Raw genomic sequence first — 19,727 nt, 5'->3', positions numbered from 1 at the left:
ATGGTTTTGTTTAAGACTGGAGTCTGTTTCCCCCAGTCCTGTGGAAATACTATAATTAAATCCCATTGGCCTTAAAGGTCAGATGCCCTGGGGATTCCCAGTCCCTTTGTCAGATCTCCAGGCTGAGAAGCCCGATGTGGGGTTCCGAAGCTTCACAACAGTGAGAGAACTTCTTTAGTAGTATTGTTCTTCAGTTTGTGGGTCACCCATCCGCTGGGTATGGGATTTGATTTTATTGTGATTGCGCCCCCTGCTACCATATCACTGTGGCTTCTTCTTTTGACGTGGGGTATTGTTTTTTGGTGGGTCCAGCTTCCTCCTGTCAATGGTTGTTCAACAGCTAGTTGCAATTTTGGTGCTCGCAGGAGGGGATGAGCGCATGTCCTTCTACTCCACCATCTTGAACTGGAAGCCCGATATTTCTTTTTATTACATTATTACTATGCAGGTTGCCAGATAGTAGTTTTTCTAATAAAATAATTTCTTTTCTATTATTAATTGTTATTCTTTTGTAAAGAAAACATTGCCATCTCCCCAGTTATTTACTCATTAAAAAATATATATATATTTATTTGGCTGCATCTGGTCTTAGTTGTGGCACGTGGAATCTTTTGTTGCAGTGCTTGGGCTCAGGAGTTTCAGTGTGTGGAGCCCTCAGGGAATGTGGGATCCTCATTTCCTGACCAAGGGTTGAACCAACATCCCATGCATTGCAAGATGGATTCTTAACCACTGGGCCACCGGGGAAGTCCCTACCCATTTATTTATGTCAGTGTGGATTTAAGAGTTACTATTTATGTAATGGTTCCTGTCATTATGTTGATGCCCATATTGTCCTTGATTTGATCAAGGGGAACCCCTTTAAGCGGACCTTTGTGTCCTTTTAATATGCCCTTACGTCACTCAACGAAATGTAGGCTGCTCGCAGTGCACAGCAAAGCCAGTGTGCTGGCTCCGGGTTGTGTGAGGAAAAGTACAGCATTTATTCCAGTGCACCAGACAAGGGCACAGGTGGCTTGTCCACAAAACATCCAAGCTCCCCGATGGAGTTTAGTGGAGGGTTGTTTTTTTTTTTTTTAGTGGAGGGTTTTTAAAGGCAAGGTGGGAAAAAAAATAAAGGCAAGGTGGGTGAGAGGGTCACAGGGTGTGTCAGCTTATGCACGGTTCTCTGATTGGTGCAAGGTGAAGTAACAGGGTGAGATCACAGGTTGGCATCATCTGTCTTCAGGTTGCAGCCGATCTGGGGGCTGCATATAAACAGCTTAGGAATGTGTGTCAGACTTACCTTTACCTTTGAAGCAGAGCTGGGAGTTCCTTGTGACTGATGTATTAAGTTACAGCTGCCCTCCTGTCTGCCTGCCCTGTCTTTGTTTCTGTGTTCTGTATTTCTCAGTCCTGCTGGGGCCTGCTGTTCGCTTCACGTGGGGGAGCGTAGGAGGTCACAGTTTATTTCCAGAGCCCTTTTTCTCAATCAGCAATAAGCAGGGGACACCAAGAGGTGGGTTGCCGGGAGGGCCAATACTGGGTTTGCTCAGTTTCATACATCATCCTTATTGTATCTTACTTTCTAGCAAAACAAGATTTTCCAAGCTTATCTTACTTTCCTGTGCTCTTGATCTGGAGCTGGCTGTACTTCCAAAGAATGTGGGTTCTTTCATATATATAATTTATATATATATATTGTGTGTATGTATATTTTTTTATATATATGAAAGAATGAAATTAAATTCACATTGATTCCTCCAGTTTCATTTCCACACTGTAGGGTTCATTCTATATTTCTTTTTCCAAATTTATAAATCTGTTCTTCAACTTTGAGAAATCTGTTTTCCATTAATTTCAATATGCTTCTGTATTAAAATAGTCCCTCTGTGTGGAAGGATCTCACTTCACCAATAGCACCCACTCGCCTCACCCACCTTGCATGGATTCCTGCCTTGTTCAGTCGTACCTAATGGCTTTTAGAAGTTTAGCTCAAGAAATGGTACTGTATAACTCAGGGAACCCTACTCAGTGCTCTGTGGTGACTTAAATGGGAAGGAAATTCAAAAAAGAGGAGGTATATGTATATATATAGCTGATTCACTTTGCTGTACAGCAGAAATGAATACAACATTGTAAAACATCTATATTGTTGTTGTTCAGTTGCTAAGTTGACTGAACAGTGTCCAGCTCTTTGCGACCCCAAGGACTACAGCATGCCAGGGCTTCCCTGTCCTTCACTGTCTCCCAGAGTTTGCTCAAACTCATGTCTGTTGAGTCGGTGATGCCATCCCACCATCCTCTGCCGCCCTCCTCTCCTTTTGCCCTCAATCTTTCCCAGCATCAGCGTCTTTTCCAGTGAGTCGGCTCTTCTCATCGGGTAGCCAAAGTACGGGAGCTTCAGCATCAGTCATGCCAGTGAATATTCAGGGTTGATTTCCTTTAGGATTGACTGGTTGGATCTCCTTGTAGTCCAAGGGACTCTCGAGTCATCTTCAGCACCACATTTCAAAAGCATCGATTCTTCGGCACTCAGCCTTCTTTATGGTCCAACTCTCACATCCATACATGACTACAGGAAAAACCATAGCTTTGACTGGACGGACCTTTGTGGTAAAGTAATGTCTCTGCTTTTTAAAATGCTTAGTTTATCATAGCTTTTCTTCCAAGGAACAAGCGGCTTTTAATTTTGTGGCTGCAGTCACCGACCGCAGTGATTTTGAAGCCCAAGAAAATAAAACCTGTCGCTTGTTTCCATTGTTTCCCCGTCTATTTGCCATGAAGGGACCGGATGCCATGATCTTAGTTTTTCGAATGTTGAGTTTTAAGCCAGCTTTTTCACTCTTTGTTACCTTCATCAAGAGGCTCTTTAGTTCCTGTTCACCTTCTTCCATAAGGGTGGTGTCACCTGCATGTCTGAGGTTATTGATATTTCTCCTAGCAATCTTGATTCCAGCTTGTGCTTCATCCAGCCTGGCATTTCACATGCTATACTCTGCGTATAAGTTAAATAAGCAGGGTGACAATATACAGCCTAGATGTACTCCTTTCCCTATTGGGAAGCAGTCTGTTGTTCCATGTCCGGATCTAACTGTTGCTTGTTGTCACGCATACAGGTTTTTCAGGAGACAGGGCAGGTGGTCTGATATTCCCATCTCTTTCAGAATTTTCCACAGTTTCTTGTGATCCACACAGTAAAAAGCTTTATCATAGTCAATGAAGCAGAAGTATATGTTTTTTTGGAATTCCCTTGCTTTTTCTATGATCCAGTAGGTGTTGGCAGTTTGATCTCTGGTTCCTCTGCCTTTTCTAAATCTGGCTTGTACATCTGAAAGTTTTTGGTTCATGTACTGCTGAAGCCTAGCCTGAAGGATTTGAACATATATTTTTTTAATTTGTTTTTTAATTGACAGATAATTGCTTTACAAAATTTTGTTGAGTCAGTGATGCCATCCAACCATCTCATCCTCTGCTGCCCTCTCCTTTTGCCCTCGATCTTTCCCAGCATCAGCATCTTTTCCAGTGAGTCAGATCTTCTCATCAGGTAGCAAAAGTATGGGAGCTTCAGTATCAGTCCTTCCAGTGCATATTCAGGGTTGATTTCCTTTAGGATTGACTGGTTGGATCTCCTGTTTTCTGTCAAACATCAACATGAATCAGCCATAGGTATACATATGTCCCCTCCCTCTTGAACCTCCTTCCCATTGCCCTCCCAGTCCCACCCCTCTAGGTTGATAGAGAGCCCGTTTAAGTTCCCTGAGACATACAGCAAATTCCCATTGGCTATCTATTTTACATATGGTACAAGTTTCCATGTTACTTTTGCCATACATCTCACCCTCTCTCCTTCCCTCTCCCTGTGTCCATAAGTCTGTTCTCTATTTCTTCATTGCTGCCTTCCAAATAAATTCATCAGTATCATCTTTGTAGATTCCATGTATATTTGTTAGTATGTGATATTTATCTTTCTCTTTCTGATATACTTCACTCTGTATAATAGGCTCTATGTTCATGCACCTCATTAGAACTGACTCAAATGTGTTCCTTTTTATGGCTGAGTAATATTCCACTGTATATATGTACCACAACTTCTTTATCCATTCATCTGTTTATGCACATCTAGGTTGCTTCCATGTTCTAACTACTGTTAATAGCGCTGCAGTGAACCTTAGGGTACATGTATCTCTTTCAGTTTTGGCTTCCTCAGGGTATATGCCTAGGAGTGGGATTGCTCAGTCATATGGTGGTTTTATTCCTAGTCTTTTAAGGAATCTCTATACCATCTTCCACTGTGGCTGTATATTCCCACCAGCAGTGCAAGAGGGTTCCCTTTTCTCCACACCCTCTCCAGCATTTATTGTTTGTAGACTTGATGATGGCCATTCTGACAGGTGTGAGGTGATATCTCATTGTAGTTTTGATTTGCATTTCTCTAATGAGCGATGTTGAGCATCTTTTCATGTGTTTGTTAGCCATTTGGGATTTTGAGCATAATCTTGCTGGCATGTTTAATAAGTGCAGTTATATGATTATCTGAACATTCTTTGGCATAGCCTTTCTTTGGGATTGGAATGAAAACTGACCTTTTCTAGTCTTGTGGCCACTGCTGAGCCTTCCAAACTTACTGGCATGTTGAGCACAATGCTTTAACAGCATCATCTTTTAAGATTTGAAATAGCTCAGCTGAAATTCCATCACCTCTACTAGCTTTGTTTGTAGTTATACTTCCTGAGGCCCACATTACTTCATACTCTAGAGTGACTGGCTCTAGGTGAGTGACTGCACCATCACGGTTATCTGGGTCATTAAGACCATTTTTATACAGTTCTTCTGTGTATTCTTGCCACATCTTCTGCTTCTCTTAGGTCCATACCATTTTTGTCCTTTATTGTGTCCATCTTCACATGAAATGTTCCCTTGGTATCTCCAATTTTCTTGAAGAAATCTCTATAGTCTTTCCCATTTTATTGCTTTCCTCTATTTCTTAGTATCGTTCACTTCAGAAGTCTTTCTTACCTCTCCTTGCTATTCTCTAGATCTCTGCATTCAGTTTGGTATATCTTTCCCTTTCTCCTTTGTCTTTTACTTCTTTTCTTTTCTTAGTAAGGCCTCCTCAGACAGCCACTTTGCCATCTTGCCTTTCCTTTTTGGGGGGATGGTTTTGGTCACCACCTCCTATACAGCGTTAAGAACCTCTGTCCTTAGTTCTTCAAGCACTCTACCAGATCTAATCCCTTGAATCTAATTTGTCACTTCCACTGTATAATCATCAGTTCAGTTCAGTTACTCAGACGTGTCCGACTCTTTGCGACCCCATGGACTGCAGCACACCAGGCCTCCTTGTCCACACCAACTCCCAGAGTTTACTCAAACTCATGTCCATTGAGTCAGTGATGCTATCCAACCATCTCATCTTCTGTCATCCCCTTCTCCTGCCTTCAATCTTTCCCAGCATCAGGGTGTTTTCAAATGAGTCAGCTCTTCGAATCAGGTGGCCAAAGTATTGTAGTTTCAGCTTCAATATCATTCCTTCCAATGAACATTAAGGACTGATTTCCTTTAGGATGGACTGGTTGGATCTCCTTGCAGTCCAGAGGAACCAGAGGTCAAATTGCCAACATCCACTGGATCATCGAAAAAGCAAGAGAGTTCCAGAAAAACGTCTATTTCTGCTTTATTGACTATGCCAAAGCCTTTGACTGTGTGGATCACAAGAAACTGAAAAATTCTGAAAGAGGTCAGAATACCAGACCATCTTACCTGCCTCTTGAGAAATCTATATGCAGGTCACGAAGCAACAGTTAGAACTGGACATGGAACAACAGACTGGTTCCAGATAAGGAAAGGAGTAGGCTGTATATTGTCACCCTGCTTATTTAACTTATATGCAGAGTACATCATGAGAAACACTGGGCTGGATGAAGCACAAGCTGGAATCAAGATTGCTGGGCGAAATATCAATAACCTCAGATATGCAGATGACACCACCCTTATGGGAGAAAGTGAAGAAGAACTAAAGAGCCTCTTGATGAAAGTCAAAGAGGAGAGTGAAAAAGCTGGCTTAAAACTCAACATTCAGAAAACTAAGATCATGGCAACCAGTCCCATCACTTCATGGAAAATAGATGGGGAAACAGTGGCAGACTTTATTTTTGGGGGCTCCAAAATCACTGCAGATGGTGACTGCAGCCATGAAATTAAAAGACGCTTATTCCTTATAAGAAAAGTTATGACCAACCTAGACAGCATGTTAAAAAGCAGAGATATTACTTTGTCAACAAAGGTCCGTCTAGTCAAGACTATGGTTTTTCCAGTAGTTATATATGGATGTGAGAGTTGTATAATCATAAGGGATTTGATTTTGGTCATATCTGAGTAGCCTAGTGATTTTCCCTACTTTCTTCAATTTGAGCCTGAATTTTTCAGTAAGGAGCTGATGATCTGAGCCACAGTCAGCTCCTGGTCTTGTTTTTCTTGACTGTATAGAACTTATCTATCTTCTCTGCAAAGAATTATAATCAGTCTGATTTCGGTATTGACCATCTGGTGATGTCCATGTGTAGAGTTGTCTCTTGTGTTGTTGGAAGAGGGTTTTTGCTATGACCATGTATTCACTTGTCAAAACTGTTAGCTTTTGCCCTGCCTCACTTTGTACTCCAGGGCCAAACTTTCCTGTTGCTCCAGATATCTCTTCACTTTCCACTTTTGCATTCTGGTCCCCTATGATGAAAAGGACATCTTTGTGTGTGGATGTATGTGTTCTAGAAGATCTTATAGGTCTTCATAGAATCATTCAGCTTCTTCAGCATTAGTGGTTGGCATGTAGACTTGGATTAATGTGATGTTGCATGGTTTGTCTTGGAAGAGATGACAGGTGTTTATAGTGATATGGAAAAGACATTTGCCATGTAATTAAAAAAAAAAGTCGACAAAAGAACCACTGTAGGATACTATTTTTAAAAGGCAAATACATATATGTTGGAAAAGTACTGGACGTGACCATCCCTGAGTCTGTGTGTTCTTCTGTGTTTTTAGAGTTTTCTACATTGACAGTTTTATTTCTGTAATTATAAAAGGAGAATTAGTGTTGTTGTAAAGCTGGAGGAGCTGCCATTACGGAGGACCAGCAGATGGACTGATAATAAGCACAGAGGCAGGCAGCTGTTCATTGCCCATGCGGGGACATCATGGTGTTCGCTCATCTGTTACAGATGCCCTGCTCTGTCACGATGATGAGCTGGAAGGGCGCCGGATCGCCTTCATTCTTTACCTGGTTCCTCCCTGGGATGCGAGCTTGGGGGGCACCCTGGACCTGTTCAGCGTTGATGGTAAGACAGAGGCGTGCACTTCAACACCAGCAGACACTTTTGAGTTCTTAGACGCAATGTCTGTTCTCGTCAGAGGAGGTGGAAGCCATCCGTTACCTTGACAACCACAGGGGGATCGAATGCCAGCCCTGACAGCCACCTCTCTGGGTTGTGCTTAAAATAATCGGTCCTCCAGAGATAAACTGGGGTTAATTTAAGATGAGCAACAGTCAGACCCTGGTTCTGAATGCTGGCCATGGGAGTGTAGAGCACATGTACAGCCGCCCTTGGTTATGAATCTCCAGGACCAGTCCATCTGCCAGGAGGTCCTTTTTTGTTTGTTTTTAATGACTGACACCAGAACTTGACTCCAGAAATCGTTCAGAACTTTTTCCAGCTTTCATCAGTAATGCATGGTGGAGTAAGAACAGATGTCGCCTAGCAGAACTGAGTTAAGAGAAACAGATGGAAGCGGGTGGCATTTGGGGATCTAAAGGGGACATCTAGCTACCCTTAGAAATTTGCGAATTGTCAAGGTGGAAACAAGGCAGCCTGGAAGTGGTTAATGATGATGAAGCTCGTTTATGGATGTGTTCTCTCCTGGCGCAGAACACTTTCAGCCGAAGCAGATTGTCAAGTCCCTTATCCCTTCGTGGAACACACTGGTTTTCTTTGAAGTGTCTCCAGTATCCTTTCACCAGGTAAAGACTGTAAGCCACAAACACATAAGTGCCAAAGAGCATGCTTTTCAGTCTCCCAGTTTCTAAACGTGGCAGCTTCCGGGTGGACTACCCAGCCAGGTGGTTTCCACACCTAGTGTGAAGGGTCCTGAAATTAGTGGGCCGTGGCTAGTAATCTTCCCCCCTTATCTTTATGTTGATGTGCTGCTGGTCTTGTCCTCTCAGGTGTCTGAGGTCTTGTCTGAAGAAAAGTCACGTTTGTCCATCAGCGGCTGGTTTCATGGTCCTTCACTGACCAGGCCTCCCACCTACTTTGAGCCTCTCATAGCTCGGAGCCCTCACATCCCACAAGATGTAAGGATAAATTCTTGTTGCTGGGATTCTCTTCTTAGAAGCTGTGGCATATCATTTGCTTTTCTCTTTTTTATTTATTTGGCTGCACTGGGTCTTCATTGCAGCATGTGGGATCTAGTACCCTGACCAGGAATTGAATCCAGGCCCCCTGAATTGGGAGTATGGAGTCTTATTTTACTGGTATGACATGGTGGCAGAACAAAAGCAGAGGGAATTATTAACTTACCCTTCACATCTGCTGCTCCTTTCCAGCATGAAATTTTGTATGATTGGATCAACCCTACTTATCTTGACATGGAATACCAAGCTCAAATTCAAGAAGAATTTGAGGAAAGCTCTGAAATTCTCCTAAAAGAATTCCTTCAGGTAGGCCAGCAAATCCTGTCTGACAATACCATGTTTGGCACATAGCCTTGCTTCTTGGGTGGGTGAACAGGCATCACTTAGAGAGCTTTTAGTTTTCGTTCTGTTCCTGGTTAGAATTTTATATCATCCTTTTCGAATGATGAAATGATACTAGCTAACATTGGTACCAGTTGCATGTTAGTAGGCTGAGTCTCTTGGGTGTTTATTCCCCAGTTCTCTACGCTCTTAATCACACACACACACTCTGTCTCACTCACACACTTGTATACTGTGGGGGAGTGGTATGTAGTTTCCACCCTATTCATTTTGATGACTGGTGCTATTACTTTTAAATAATAGAAAGATTACTAATTAACAAATTAGTAATACATGTTTGAGAATGACGAGGTGGCAGCTTACAGTGGAAAGAGACCTAGGTTAGAAGTCACAAGACTATATTCACGTCCTGGCTCTGGTTTTACTGACCTCAGCAAATCACTAAAGGTCTCAGCTTGTATTTCATCACCAGTTAAACTGGGATAATAGCTGCTTTGCCTGTCCTGAAGAGCTGTCCTGAGGGCTGAGTGAGATCATGCAGACAGGTGTGGTGCTTCCCAGGTGATCCTGGGTCCCATGGAATCACAGTCCCAAGAGTTGTCCCTCCATTAAGAAAAGGTTGAGACACACTGCATCCTGCCTCTTGGAATTATATAGCAGATAATAGCATATTAAGGAATTTGAGAAGTATTATAGTAAATTAACTTTTTTAATCCTATTTAATTCAACTTACATAAACTTGCCTTAGGATCCTTTCTTGTTTCACAACTGATAGGATTACTGTTTGTAGAGCACTCCTTGGGAAACTGCATTTAAACAAGTACTTATGAAAGCCTCTTATGGAGATTGTTTAGATTAATTAGTTTCTTGTACTATACTGAACTTTTTAAATTTAGAATGCTGATTAAATGAAGGGAATGAGCAGAGGCCTAAAGAATCTGTATTATTACATAGACATTTTCATTATAACAGTGTATCAGTTATAATGTATAGTGTATAAATTTAATTAGTTATAACTACATTAATGCAGTTTTTCTCCTCACATGAATTAAAGAATCTGCATTAGGATCCTTGTTTTATAAATGCAGGATTCCTAGAAGTCTAGTAGTTTGACATAAGACATACAGGTACATAAGGTAATGGCCCAAATTGACACTCAGGTCTCTTGGCTAAAGCATGCTGACAATTTATCCAGCCTTTGCTCTGGCTTCACCCTGTCAGGACTGGGGGATCTGATGCGAAAGGGATGAAGAAGGTCACCTGGCCCTGTTGGGAATGGGCCAGAATGATTCTGCAGAGCTGCTGTAGCTGCAGCAACCAGTGTGGGATGTAGAAAGTTCTGCTGAATGCTGCTTCATTTTCTCATTCTCCAGCCTGAGAAATTTGCAGAGGTGTGTGAGGCTTTGGAGAGAGGACGTGTGGAATGGAGCAGCCGAGGTCCCCCTAACAAAAGGTAGAACTCATCGTTGAGGACATTTACTTCTGCATTTAGCATCTACCTGGTCTGTCTGTGAGGCTCACCTCTAATTATAGGACATTTGCCCTGATGTTTTGTTCTCAGGCACATCCAGTAGGAGACCCTAACAGAATCTGTTTTTTTAAATGTTATATGTCTTTTATACCTCAGGTTTTTAAACATTTATGTATTGGCTTTGCTGGGCCTTGTTGCTGCACTCGGGTTTTCTCTAGTGGTGGCGCGCGGGCTCCTTCCTAGTGGCATAATGGTGTCTCGTGGTGGTGGTTTCTCTTGTTGCGGAGCACGTGCTCTAGAGCACACGGGCTTCAGTAGTTGCTCCACAGCATGTGGGATCTTCCCAGACCAGGGAGTGAACCAGTGTCCCCTGCACTGCAAGGTGGATTCTTAGACAGTGGGCCACCAGGGAAGTCTAGGATCTCACTAAGTAACAAATTAGGATTCAGTAAGCTATGCCAAGGTTCAGGAAGAGAGGTACCAAGCTAATGATTAGCTCTCATCCCGTGAGTGATGTTCCATCCATGTAACGTGATGAACACCTTGATGAGCACCTTGCGTTGCTGCCCTACAGGTTTTACGAGAAGGCTGAGGAGAGCCAGCTTCCTGACATCCTGAGGGACTGCATGGCGCTGTTCCGCTCCGAGGCGATGTTCCTGCTGCTCTCCAACTTCACAGGTCTGAAGCTTCACTTCCTGGCACCTTCAGAAGATGAGCCTGAGGACAAAAAGGAGCGAGATGCAGTCTCTGCTGCTGAGAACACTGAAGAAGGGACTAGTCACAGCTCTTCTGAGCCAGAGAACAGTTGGGCGGCCACCAGCGACAGCAGTCTACAGAGCGAGGGACCGACGGACCCAGAGGAAGACGAAGCAAAGAAAGGTGAGCTGCTGTTATGTTCTGTCCTTTTTTACCATTAGGTATTCACAATTCAGTGGTTTATTCATTCAACAGGTATTTCTTAAGCATGTACTCTGTGCTAGGCCCTGCTTCTGGACTTGGAGAAGCAGACAGACAAGGTCTCAGCTCTCCCTGAGCCCATATATTGTAGTAGGGGAGAGGCGAGAGATTAAATGCTACACAAACAACAAGATGTCAAATAAGGGCAGTTGCGGTGCAGGAAACCTGAGTAGGGCTGTGTGTGGAGGACTGACCAGGGCTCTCTCGTGGATGCAGGGCAGTCTGGATGCTCTGTCATCCGAAGCTCGGGTCTGAATGACAAGACAGATCTGTGGGAAGTGCATTCTGGGCAGGAAGCACAGCCAGCTAACAGTTTTATTAGGCTAACAGTGGTACAGATGGTAGAGAGAAATACCATTGGTTTTGCCTAAACTTCCTCTAAAACACAAGAACAGAAAGGAGCGGAAGGTGAGTGGTTTCTTTCTGCTGAGAACCAGTATCACCCTAAGAAAAACTTGATTGAACTTGGACAAATAGGTAGAAGGAAATTATTAAAAGCAAAGGAAGTTTAATCATCTTTTAAACAGATGGAATGGACACATGACATTAAACCAGTAAAATGTACATACCAAGAGAGAACCCTAACTTTAAACTGTGGACATCCGTTAATACTAGTCTCTCCATACTGGTCAGCTGTAACCATCCCACTAAGACAGGATGGTAACACTAGAGGAAACTGATAGGGAGGGGCAGGGTTTGTGTGTGACAGGGATAGGGGAACTGTACTTTCTGGGAAATTTAATTTTTCTGTAAACTGCTCTAAAAAATTCTACTTAAATAATTAAACGTTATTTTAAAAAATGGAGTGGGGGGCGCAACTAAAGTATATACTCCATCTGAAATTCATGGTAAAGAGAAATAAAGTCAACTTTTTTTCATAATAAGGCTGATGCATTATATATAATGTTATAATAGAGCCACAGGTCAGCTTAGGTTTATAGAAATGGTTTCTCTTTAGTGCTGTACTGCTCCTAATTATCATTCTTTTGCAATCTAGCAGTGGTATCAAGGTATTTTTTTCTGACCTCCTGTTACGATTTTCTTAGAATCAAGTGTTCCCACATGCCAGGGGGAACTGAGGCATTGGAAGACTGGTCACTACACTTTAATCCATGACAACAGCAAGACTGAATTTGCCCTGGACTTACTGCTCTATTGTGGCTGTGAAGGTAAGAGGGACAGTCGCTCCCGAGAGACCCTCTCTAACTGAACCAATTCACAAGTTATCTGCCTTGGTTATGATCTCAGATCATAGGAGCTCTATGTTGGAAGGGTCTTAAGGGTCATGAATTTCAGTCTTCCAGCTCAGAGTACTATTTGTACCTGTGACCAAGGTATAGGAGATGGACCAAATAATAATTCCTAAGGAACCCCCCAGAGCTTTTATGTAAGTGTCCTTCCAGGTATATTTTATATTTTAGTTTTCGGTTCTCAGTGTTGGTTGAATGATAAATTCAAGCTCTTAAGTCAGAGTTGGGTATGACTCAACTCCCAGATCCCCCAGTGTTAAGCAGCATGGAATCAATGATTCAAACAGATGATGTAACTCTTGCGGTGAGAGCTTTCTGAATGCTGTTTGTTTGCCCTTTGTAAGGCTGGGAGCCAGAGTATGGTGGCTTTACCTCCTACATTGCCAAAGGAGAAGACGAAGAGGTAAGTTGCTTCTGATAGCAAACCATCCTTTTTAGTTCTTAAAAATGTTTTCATTCTTCAGCGACCCAACTTTTATGACTTTCTGCCAGTGTCTTTAGCTGATAAATCCATGATGTTCTGTCTGGCAGTGGTTCTAATTTCCAGCAGAAAGTACTCAGCATGCAGTAAAGATGCTAAAGGATAATCCCTAGGCATTCTACCCAGCTGAGAAATTCCAAGTAAATGAAGAGTCAGGTGGTACATTTTCATGACTCTTTGAAGGTAGGAAAACCTAGATGCATTAGGTAAAACCTTTCTGGGGATGTACTGGAATGGGGCTTGCTGGAATACGTCTTGACAGCCAGAGCAATAGCACTAACAAAGGATCTTTTAAAAGATCCCTGTCACCAGAGTTTGAGTATTTGATATGGAAACATCTGTTTAAGAAAAGAGGTGAGAATCATCTGTGTTCTGATGTATCCTTGTATTTACCTGTTTCAGCTGCTAACAGTGAATCCAGAAAACAACTCTTTGGCACTGGTCTACAGAGACAGAGAAACTCTGAAATTCGTCAAGCACATTAACCACCGAAGCCTAGAACAAAAGAAAAGCTTCCCAAACAGAACAGGCTTCTGGGACTTTTCATTTGTCTATTACGAATGACAAAGCAGGCCAAAGCTGGAAAAAGACCTTTCCTGAGTACTGGCCCAGCTGTAAGAGTTAAGACGTTGCATGAAGGAGAGCCACAAGATGACCTGTTTGACAGCGCTCTTAAAACTGTGTATGACTGTCCTTTAGTAGGGCTCATAATGATTGTCATCGGTTTAGACCTTGAGCTTGGAGCTAGGTACTTACCTCTTGATTTTTTTTTTTTTTAAAGGGTTTTGTCTTTAACATTCAGTTCTTCATTTTCCATATTGGCTTCTTCAGTGATTAAAAAATGTGTGAGGTAAAATATACATAAAATGTACCACTTTAACCACTTTGAAGTGTACGTTCAGTGGCATTAAGTACGTTCACGTGGTCGTGCAGCCTTCGCCACCGTCCATCTGCTGAACTTTCCCGCCTTCCGCAGCTGCGCCTCTGTCCTGATCAAATAGTAACTCCCTGCTCCCCCTCCCCCAGCCTGTGGAAGCCACCGTTCTACTTTGTCTCTAGGTATCTACTAACTCGTGTTCCTCAGAAGACAAATAATATTTGTCTTTTTGTGACTGGCTTAACTTCACTTAGTGTAAAATCTTCAAGCTTCATCCATGTTTCCAGTGGTTGTTTTTTTAAAAGTGTGTGTGTGTGTGTGTGTATATATAGAGAGAGAGAGAGAGTCATAAATTTATGACTAGTTTCTGTGCTTCCCAATGTCATTGGTTTAGAGGATTATAGAACCTCATACCCCCTTTGATTCTGGGCCCCTGTAGCTTCCTCCCACTGCCCATGGCTTTGTTTCACTGTGACTCTGGACTGTATAGACTTAAGACAATGTTTAATATATTCCCTTGGAAAATAGCCTGGTCTGAAACCACGTGGCCCCGAGAGACTTATGGTCAGTGACAAGGATGGCTGCTGTGCCCTGCACAGTGGTGTCCAGGTGCCCATGACTGCTCCATGCTGGAGTCGCGCCTCCAGTGTAGCCAAATGACTCTAATCTCGTGTGACTTTCATTTCCCAAGTACTGTAGCGTCATCTGTCAAACTGGCCTTTCTTTAAGAGACCAGGTGTTAAAGCCATGTGGGACTGCCAGGCGACGGTCCTCTTTGTTATCTTCTTTTTCCCATGAACTGTTGAAGGGGATAGTATCATGCCTGCCACCTGCATGCATGGGTGTGCATGCATGGGTGCTCAGTGTCACTGCATCATTAATCGAAAGATGCTGTTTTCATTCCATTCCAGTGCTATCTCCTTGTTAACTTTTTCTTTTTTACATTTATTATGAGCTACTGCAGTAGCTTTTATTTTGGATTTTACAAATTAATAGGAAAAGCATTGAGCTTTGTCCTTTTTATCTCCTAAAACTTTGAGTACTAAAATTTGCATTTAAATGAAGACAGTTTCACTTTCTTTAGGCTGATGGTTTCAAAATTTTTGATCTTGCACCTTAATCGGTAAAAAAAAAAAGTTTAGCATGTATGTTTATTATATGGGGTATTTATAAATTTTACATACTTCCTATACTAATATTCAGTATTGGTTGTTATAAAACAATAATTTTTAAAAGATGAACTAAAATAATACCTAGAACTGGTTCTTATATATTGTCTTTCCCACTGACATGGTGGGAGCCGTTTTTCGTGCATACTGGTTTGGGGACCACAATATTTTAACCATAGCATGGTGACACTCAGGTGGGATTACAGCTACTACTTTGTTGGTTGAAATTTCCGAGCTTGCCTTTTAAGTTCCTGCAGACTGAAGGTCATCCTGTAATATTACTTTTGTTAACATAAAAATATGTTTCTGTTAGTGGCATAAACCCAGGAATAGGGCTGAGCGGGTGTGTGCCAAGTATGGAAAACAGTTTGAGACTCACTGTTCTAGGTAACATCTAAGAGCTCTGGAGCACTGAGTCTAAGTCTTAGCATCCTACACAAGCATTAAAATGTACTTATTACATTCTCCTTAATCTCAGTGTGCTTATGGCCTATCAACACATTTTCCATACACTACAGTACTCTGGTGTCCAAGGGGAGAGAATCCCTGAGAGGCAGACTGTGATGTTGCTGTCAGTTACATCACCTACGGTACCTCTTAGGCTGCAAAGGATCGTGTAACTTGCAGGTCGCTTCTCTGCACTGAAGGTACCCAGTGATGAAGAAGTTGTTTTTCCTTAGTATTTCATTCTTCATCTTAGTTTTTTTAGGGCCTGGAGCCACTGTGGACAACTGTTAAGCAGCAAAAGAGGAATTACAACATGGGCATCTTTTTTATACTTACTTCTTGCAGGTACAAACTATGATGCTCACCTGTAAAAATGTCATCTCTTAATTCTTATAATTCCTTTCAATAAAGGAAGATATTTTTCCCCCAAAGAGAATAGCTCTTATCAGATTACCTCTGTAATACATGTTCATTGTGAAGAACACAACATATAAAAACATAAAGGTCACCTGGAATCCCACCAGCCTGTGGCAGCCTCTGTGTGCTGTGTAATGTATCAATTTGGCTAGACTGAACCACGTTTCCCAGGATTCCAAAACCTCTTTCCAGTTAGAAAGTCTGTCACTAAATTGTGTCTGACCCTTTGCGATCCCATGGACTATAGCCCACCAGGCTCCTCTGTCCATGGGATTTTCCAGGCGAGAATACTGGAGTGGGTTTCCAGTTAGACTGAGCCACAAGTTCCTGTGCAAGATACGGAGGGCCAGGACGAAGCAGTAGTCATTCTGTGCCTCACACACACTGTACTGAATAACCTCGCTGGTGGCTCACTTGCTCAGTGTGAATCCGCGTCTGCGCCTGCAACTGCTCCACTTTCCATTGGCTCTTCTTTCAACTTCTCTGATGCAGGGTCTCCCCTACACCATCAAGGTCAGGCAAGAACTGACAGATTTTAATGTGTCCTGGTGGGCTCCAACTTGTTCTTCCCAACTCTACATCCTTTGCGACTGCCAGTCCTGTGCACTTCAGCTTCCAGCATCAGACTAGAAAATTTAGATGACTTTGCCACTCCCTACAGCTGTGTAAGGTCAAGTCCCCTTGACAGATTTCCTTTATCATGTCAACCATTATGTAAATTAAGAGCATTTTCATAAAGTTATTTTGAGAGCATATTAGTATTTCTGTTGAGAAGGAAAATTATGTATTTAAGGAAGAAGCCTATAAATAATCTAATTTCAGTCCCTCATTTAAAGATGTAGAAAAATGAAATGCAGACAAGGAAGAGGCTGTTAACATTTTGAACTTGGCTTTTCTACAGCTTATAGCTTGCCTCCCGAACTCCTCTGAATGTGTATTTCTTTCCCAAAGAGTACTGAAAAATAACAAAGCTTGGGCTGCCTATGCCAGACCAGCATTTCCTCAACAAATAAGTTTTGGCTGCAATCTCTCTTCACTATCATTATATACTTTCCACTATTACAACTGAATGAGAAAATACAAACCCTGTTAAAAGGGTTCTTCGTAGAGTGAGTGACACCAGAGGCAGGCCCTTCAGCCTGTGTGAACTGGACATTCCTACAAAAACAGATGATTCCTTCTCTGATATAAAATCAGTCCACAAAGAATAGTTTAGAAAACTACTTGGAACTTGCCCATGTGGCTTCATTTCAGGAATAGCAGATTTCTGTACCACACAGATGAAAAGATGACTCATGAGCTAGAGTATATAGTGTGGGCAGGGGCCAGATGGGGAAGAGGCAAAAACGCAAAACACCAGGCTGCATGGTGTCTTACTGTACAGTAGTGTCAGAGTGAGACTGGAGCTGACTTAGTTTTGTGATCACAGGACTCTGCACTGGCAGATTTGTAACTGCTAATTATAAGATATGAAATGATAATAATGCTGAAAATCATTCTGCTACAGTACTTCTGCTGCTGCTGCTAAGTCACTTCAGTCGTGTCCGACTCTGCGACCCCACAGACGGCAGCCCATAGGTTTGTGTAATAGTTGTCGAGCTCCTAGTTCTTTCACTTCTGGAGCTACTGACAGGCTCACTGAGAACAGACACTTCACAGAGAATAGCAGATGCTTTTCTTTGCTCAAGGGATTGCCGCAGCACCACAGGAGGACAGAGCTGGTTAAGATGCAGCCTTTGCTCTCACTTAATAGAGGATTTATATAAACATAGAATATAATAAGAGTTAAAGAACAGACATGGGAGAGGAAAGGTCTCCTGAGAGAGCATTTGAACTGAGCCTTGATGTACCAGAGGGTTCTCTGGTGGCTCAGACAGTAAAGAATCTGCCTGCAACACGGGAGACCCAGGTTTGCTCCCTGGGTTGGGAAGATCCCCTGAAGAAGGACACCAAGAAGCATCCTCCCAGATACCAGAATCCTCAAGCTTCTAAATGAAAGCAGAGCGTTCACTTAAAGCTACAACAAAACTCAGCAACAAAACAGAACTTAAGCTGTGGCTTCTAGAAGGCACTCAGATCCTCTCACCACAGAAAAATACGGCAACAAAATAGAGAACTAACTGATAACCAAACACTTTTCTTTTCCCTAAGCTGAACACGAATGACATCTAAGAGGATAAAAAGTTTTATCCTTTTTATCATTATCCTGGATTAATGTTTTATGAACAATTTTCATCTCATCTAGCGTTTACTCACTGGGGAACAGTTTGAAATAGCAGAAAGGGCCATGACTACTTGGTTTCAGACTCCACACTGCAACTTACCAAGCACTGGGACCCTGTGGAAAACATTCTGCCTCTCTGAGCTCAGAGACAATAACAAGAGGATTAGATTAATGCGAAAATAACCTGTTTATAATCTATAGATCAGGACTATGAAAGATAACCTGCTGCAGACTGACTCCTTCAAGCCTTGTCCATGAATATTTTTAGGTTGTAAGGAGTTTGCGGGCTGAAGAACAACAGAATGACCTTTAATGAGATGATTCCTTAAGGGTCCCTAAAAATAAATAATGCCATACAATTTAAAACCAGCACCAGGCTTCCCTGGTGGTCCAGTGGATAAGAATCTGGCTGCCAGTGCAGAGGACACGGGTTCAATCCCTGGTCTGGGAAGATTTCACATTCCACTAAGCCCAGGTGCCACAGCTACTGAAGCCTATGCTCCTGGAGTCCGGGCTCCACAACAAGAGAAGCCCAAGCACCAAACCAGAGAGTAGCCCCCACTTGCTGAAACAAGAGAAAGCCCATGTGTAGCAACGAGGACCCAGCGCAGCCAAAATACATAAACAGAATTTTAAAAAATAAAAAGCAAATGCTTTTAGAAAAACCAGCACCAACTAGAGATCATCATCTCAAAAGGTATAAGTCAGACTATGGCTAACCAGGAAAAGACCCCACAGTGGGACTTGAGTTTTGCCAGTAGCTCTGTGACTCTAGTAAGTACTTAGTCCCTGCACTTCAGTCTCATCTTCAAAGCAAATAAAAGATACTTTACTACTCTGGAGATTATGGAAGATAATATAGTATACGAGGATGTCTTGAGCTTACAGATTTCAAAGTGCAAAACAAAAGGTGTTTTAGGGGCTTAGTCTCATAAAAATTAGAAATCTAAAAGCTCAAATTTCAGAAATGGAAGAGAATCCTCTATGGCCAAATGGAAGACACTAGTAAAGCTGATTCAGCACAGAGGAAAGGCCCAGCCTCTGCGTGTTCTCCATGGGGCTGCGTATTGGTCAATATTCTGATGCAGAGAACAGGTTAGACAATTTGCTAGACAATTGGAATAAAAGGATTACAGCATGCCAGGTGATTTACAGAATTACTAAGGTAGTTAAATAAAAAACCTGTAGGATGCAATTCCAGAATCTCTTCTCTGGTCTATACTACAGAGGAGCTGCTCCTACCACATCAGGAAGGTAGGTGCTTGGGAAACCAGAAGGCCCCTGTATTACCTACATAAATACAGGACTGCCTGACTCTGAGCCGCTGAATCAGCTACTGCTACTGGATCTGAAGAGCTTAACTGCTCCATTCAAGAAACCTTGTGCAAAACCAGGAAGCTGCCACTGTAGCTTCAGAGGCCCACATCATGCCAGCTCTTCTACCATCCAGAATCTATTTCTGCTAAATGGGCAAGCCTCAGAGACAGAGAACCTCTGCTGTAACCCACACTGGTCAAACGCATGCCCAGCATCCCATTTTTCTCATTTCAAATTTCAAGTGTCACGTGACTGCATCTGAAACAGAAGCTCAATCAAACCTCGATCACCAGCTGAAAACTAACTGGAGAAATCTGTTTTAGCTTCCTGCTCTTCACAGGAAAAGGAAGTCATCATACTCGAAGAAAACTGGAGTAGATAATTCTGAGCCA

The 19,727-nt window shown here is 42.4% G+C and overlaps 1 protein-coding gene across 2 annotated transcripts in view; it reads left to right on the top strand.

Moving 5' to 3' along the window:
* The window catches only part of OGFOD1 (2-oxoglutarate and iron dependent oxygenase domain containing 1), a 31,599-nt gene extending 16,197 nt beyond the window's left edge, over window positions 1–15,402 (top strand). Inside the window, exons 3-11 of one of the 2 annotated variants that reach the window (XM_059876675.1) lie at window positions 7,194–7,310; window positions 7,899–7,990; window positions 8,195–8,323; window positions 8,576–8,689; window positions 10,099–10,178; window positions 10,771–11,075; window positions 12,200–12,322; window positions 12,748–12,806; window positions 13,287–15,402. In XM_059876675.1, coding sequence (XP_059732658.1) covers window positions 7,194–7,310; window positions 7,899–7,990; window positions 8,195–8,323; window positions 8,576–8,689; window positions 10,099–10,178; window positions 10,771–11,075; window positions 12,200–12,322; window positions 12,748–12,806; window positions 13,287–13,448 — 1,181 coding nt within the window. In that variant the 3' untranslated portion in view covers window positions 13,449–15,402. The remainder of the gene's footprint in view (window positions 1–7,193; window positions 7,311–7,898; window positions 7,991–8,194; window positions 8,324–8,575; window positions 8,690–10,098; window positions 10,179–10,770; window positions 11,076–12,199; window positions 12,323–12,747; window positions 12,807–13,286) is intronic. The other variant, NM_001166613.1, reaches the window with a different exon arrangement.
* Window positions 15,403–19,727: the final 4,325 nt, after the last annotated feature.

The sequence above is a fragment of the Bos taurus genome, chromosome 18 (assembly GCF_002263795.3).
Source record: "Bos taurus isolate L1 Dominette 01449 registration number 42190680 breed Hereford chromosome 18, ARS-UCD2.0, whole genome shotgun sequence".
In the NCBI taxonomy this organism is placed as follows: Eukaryota; Metazoa; Chordata; class Mammalia; order Artiodactyla; family Bovidae; genus Bos; species Bos taurus.
This window is presented reverse-complemented; position numbering and strand designations above follow the sequence as displayed.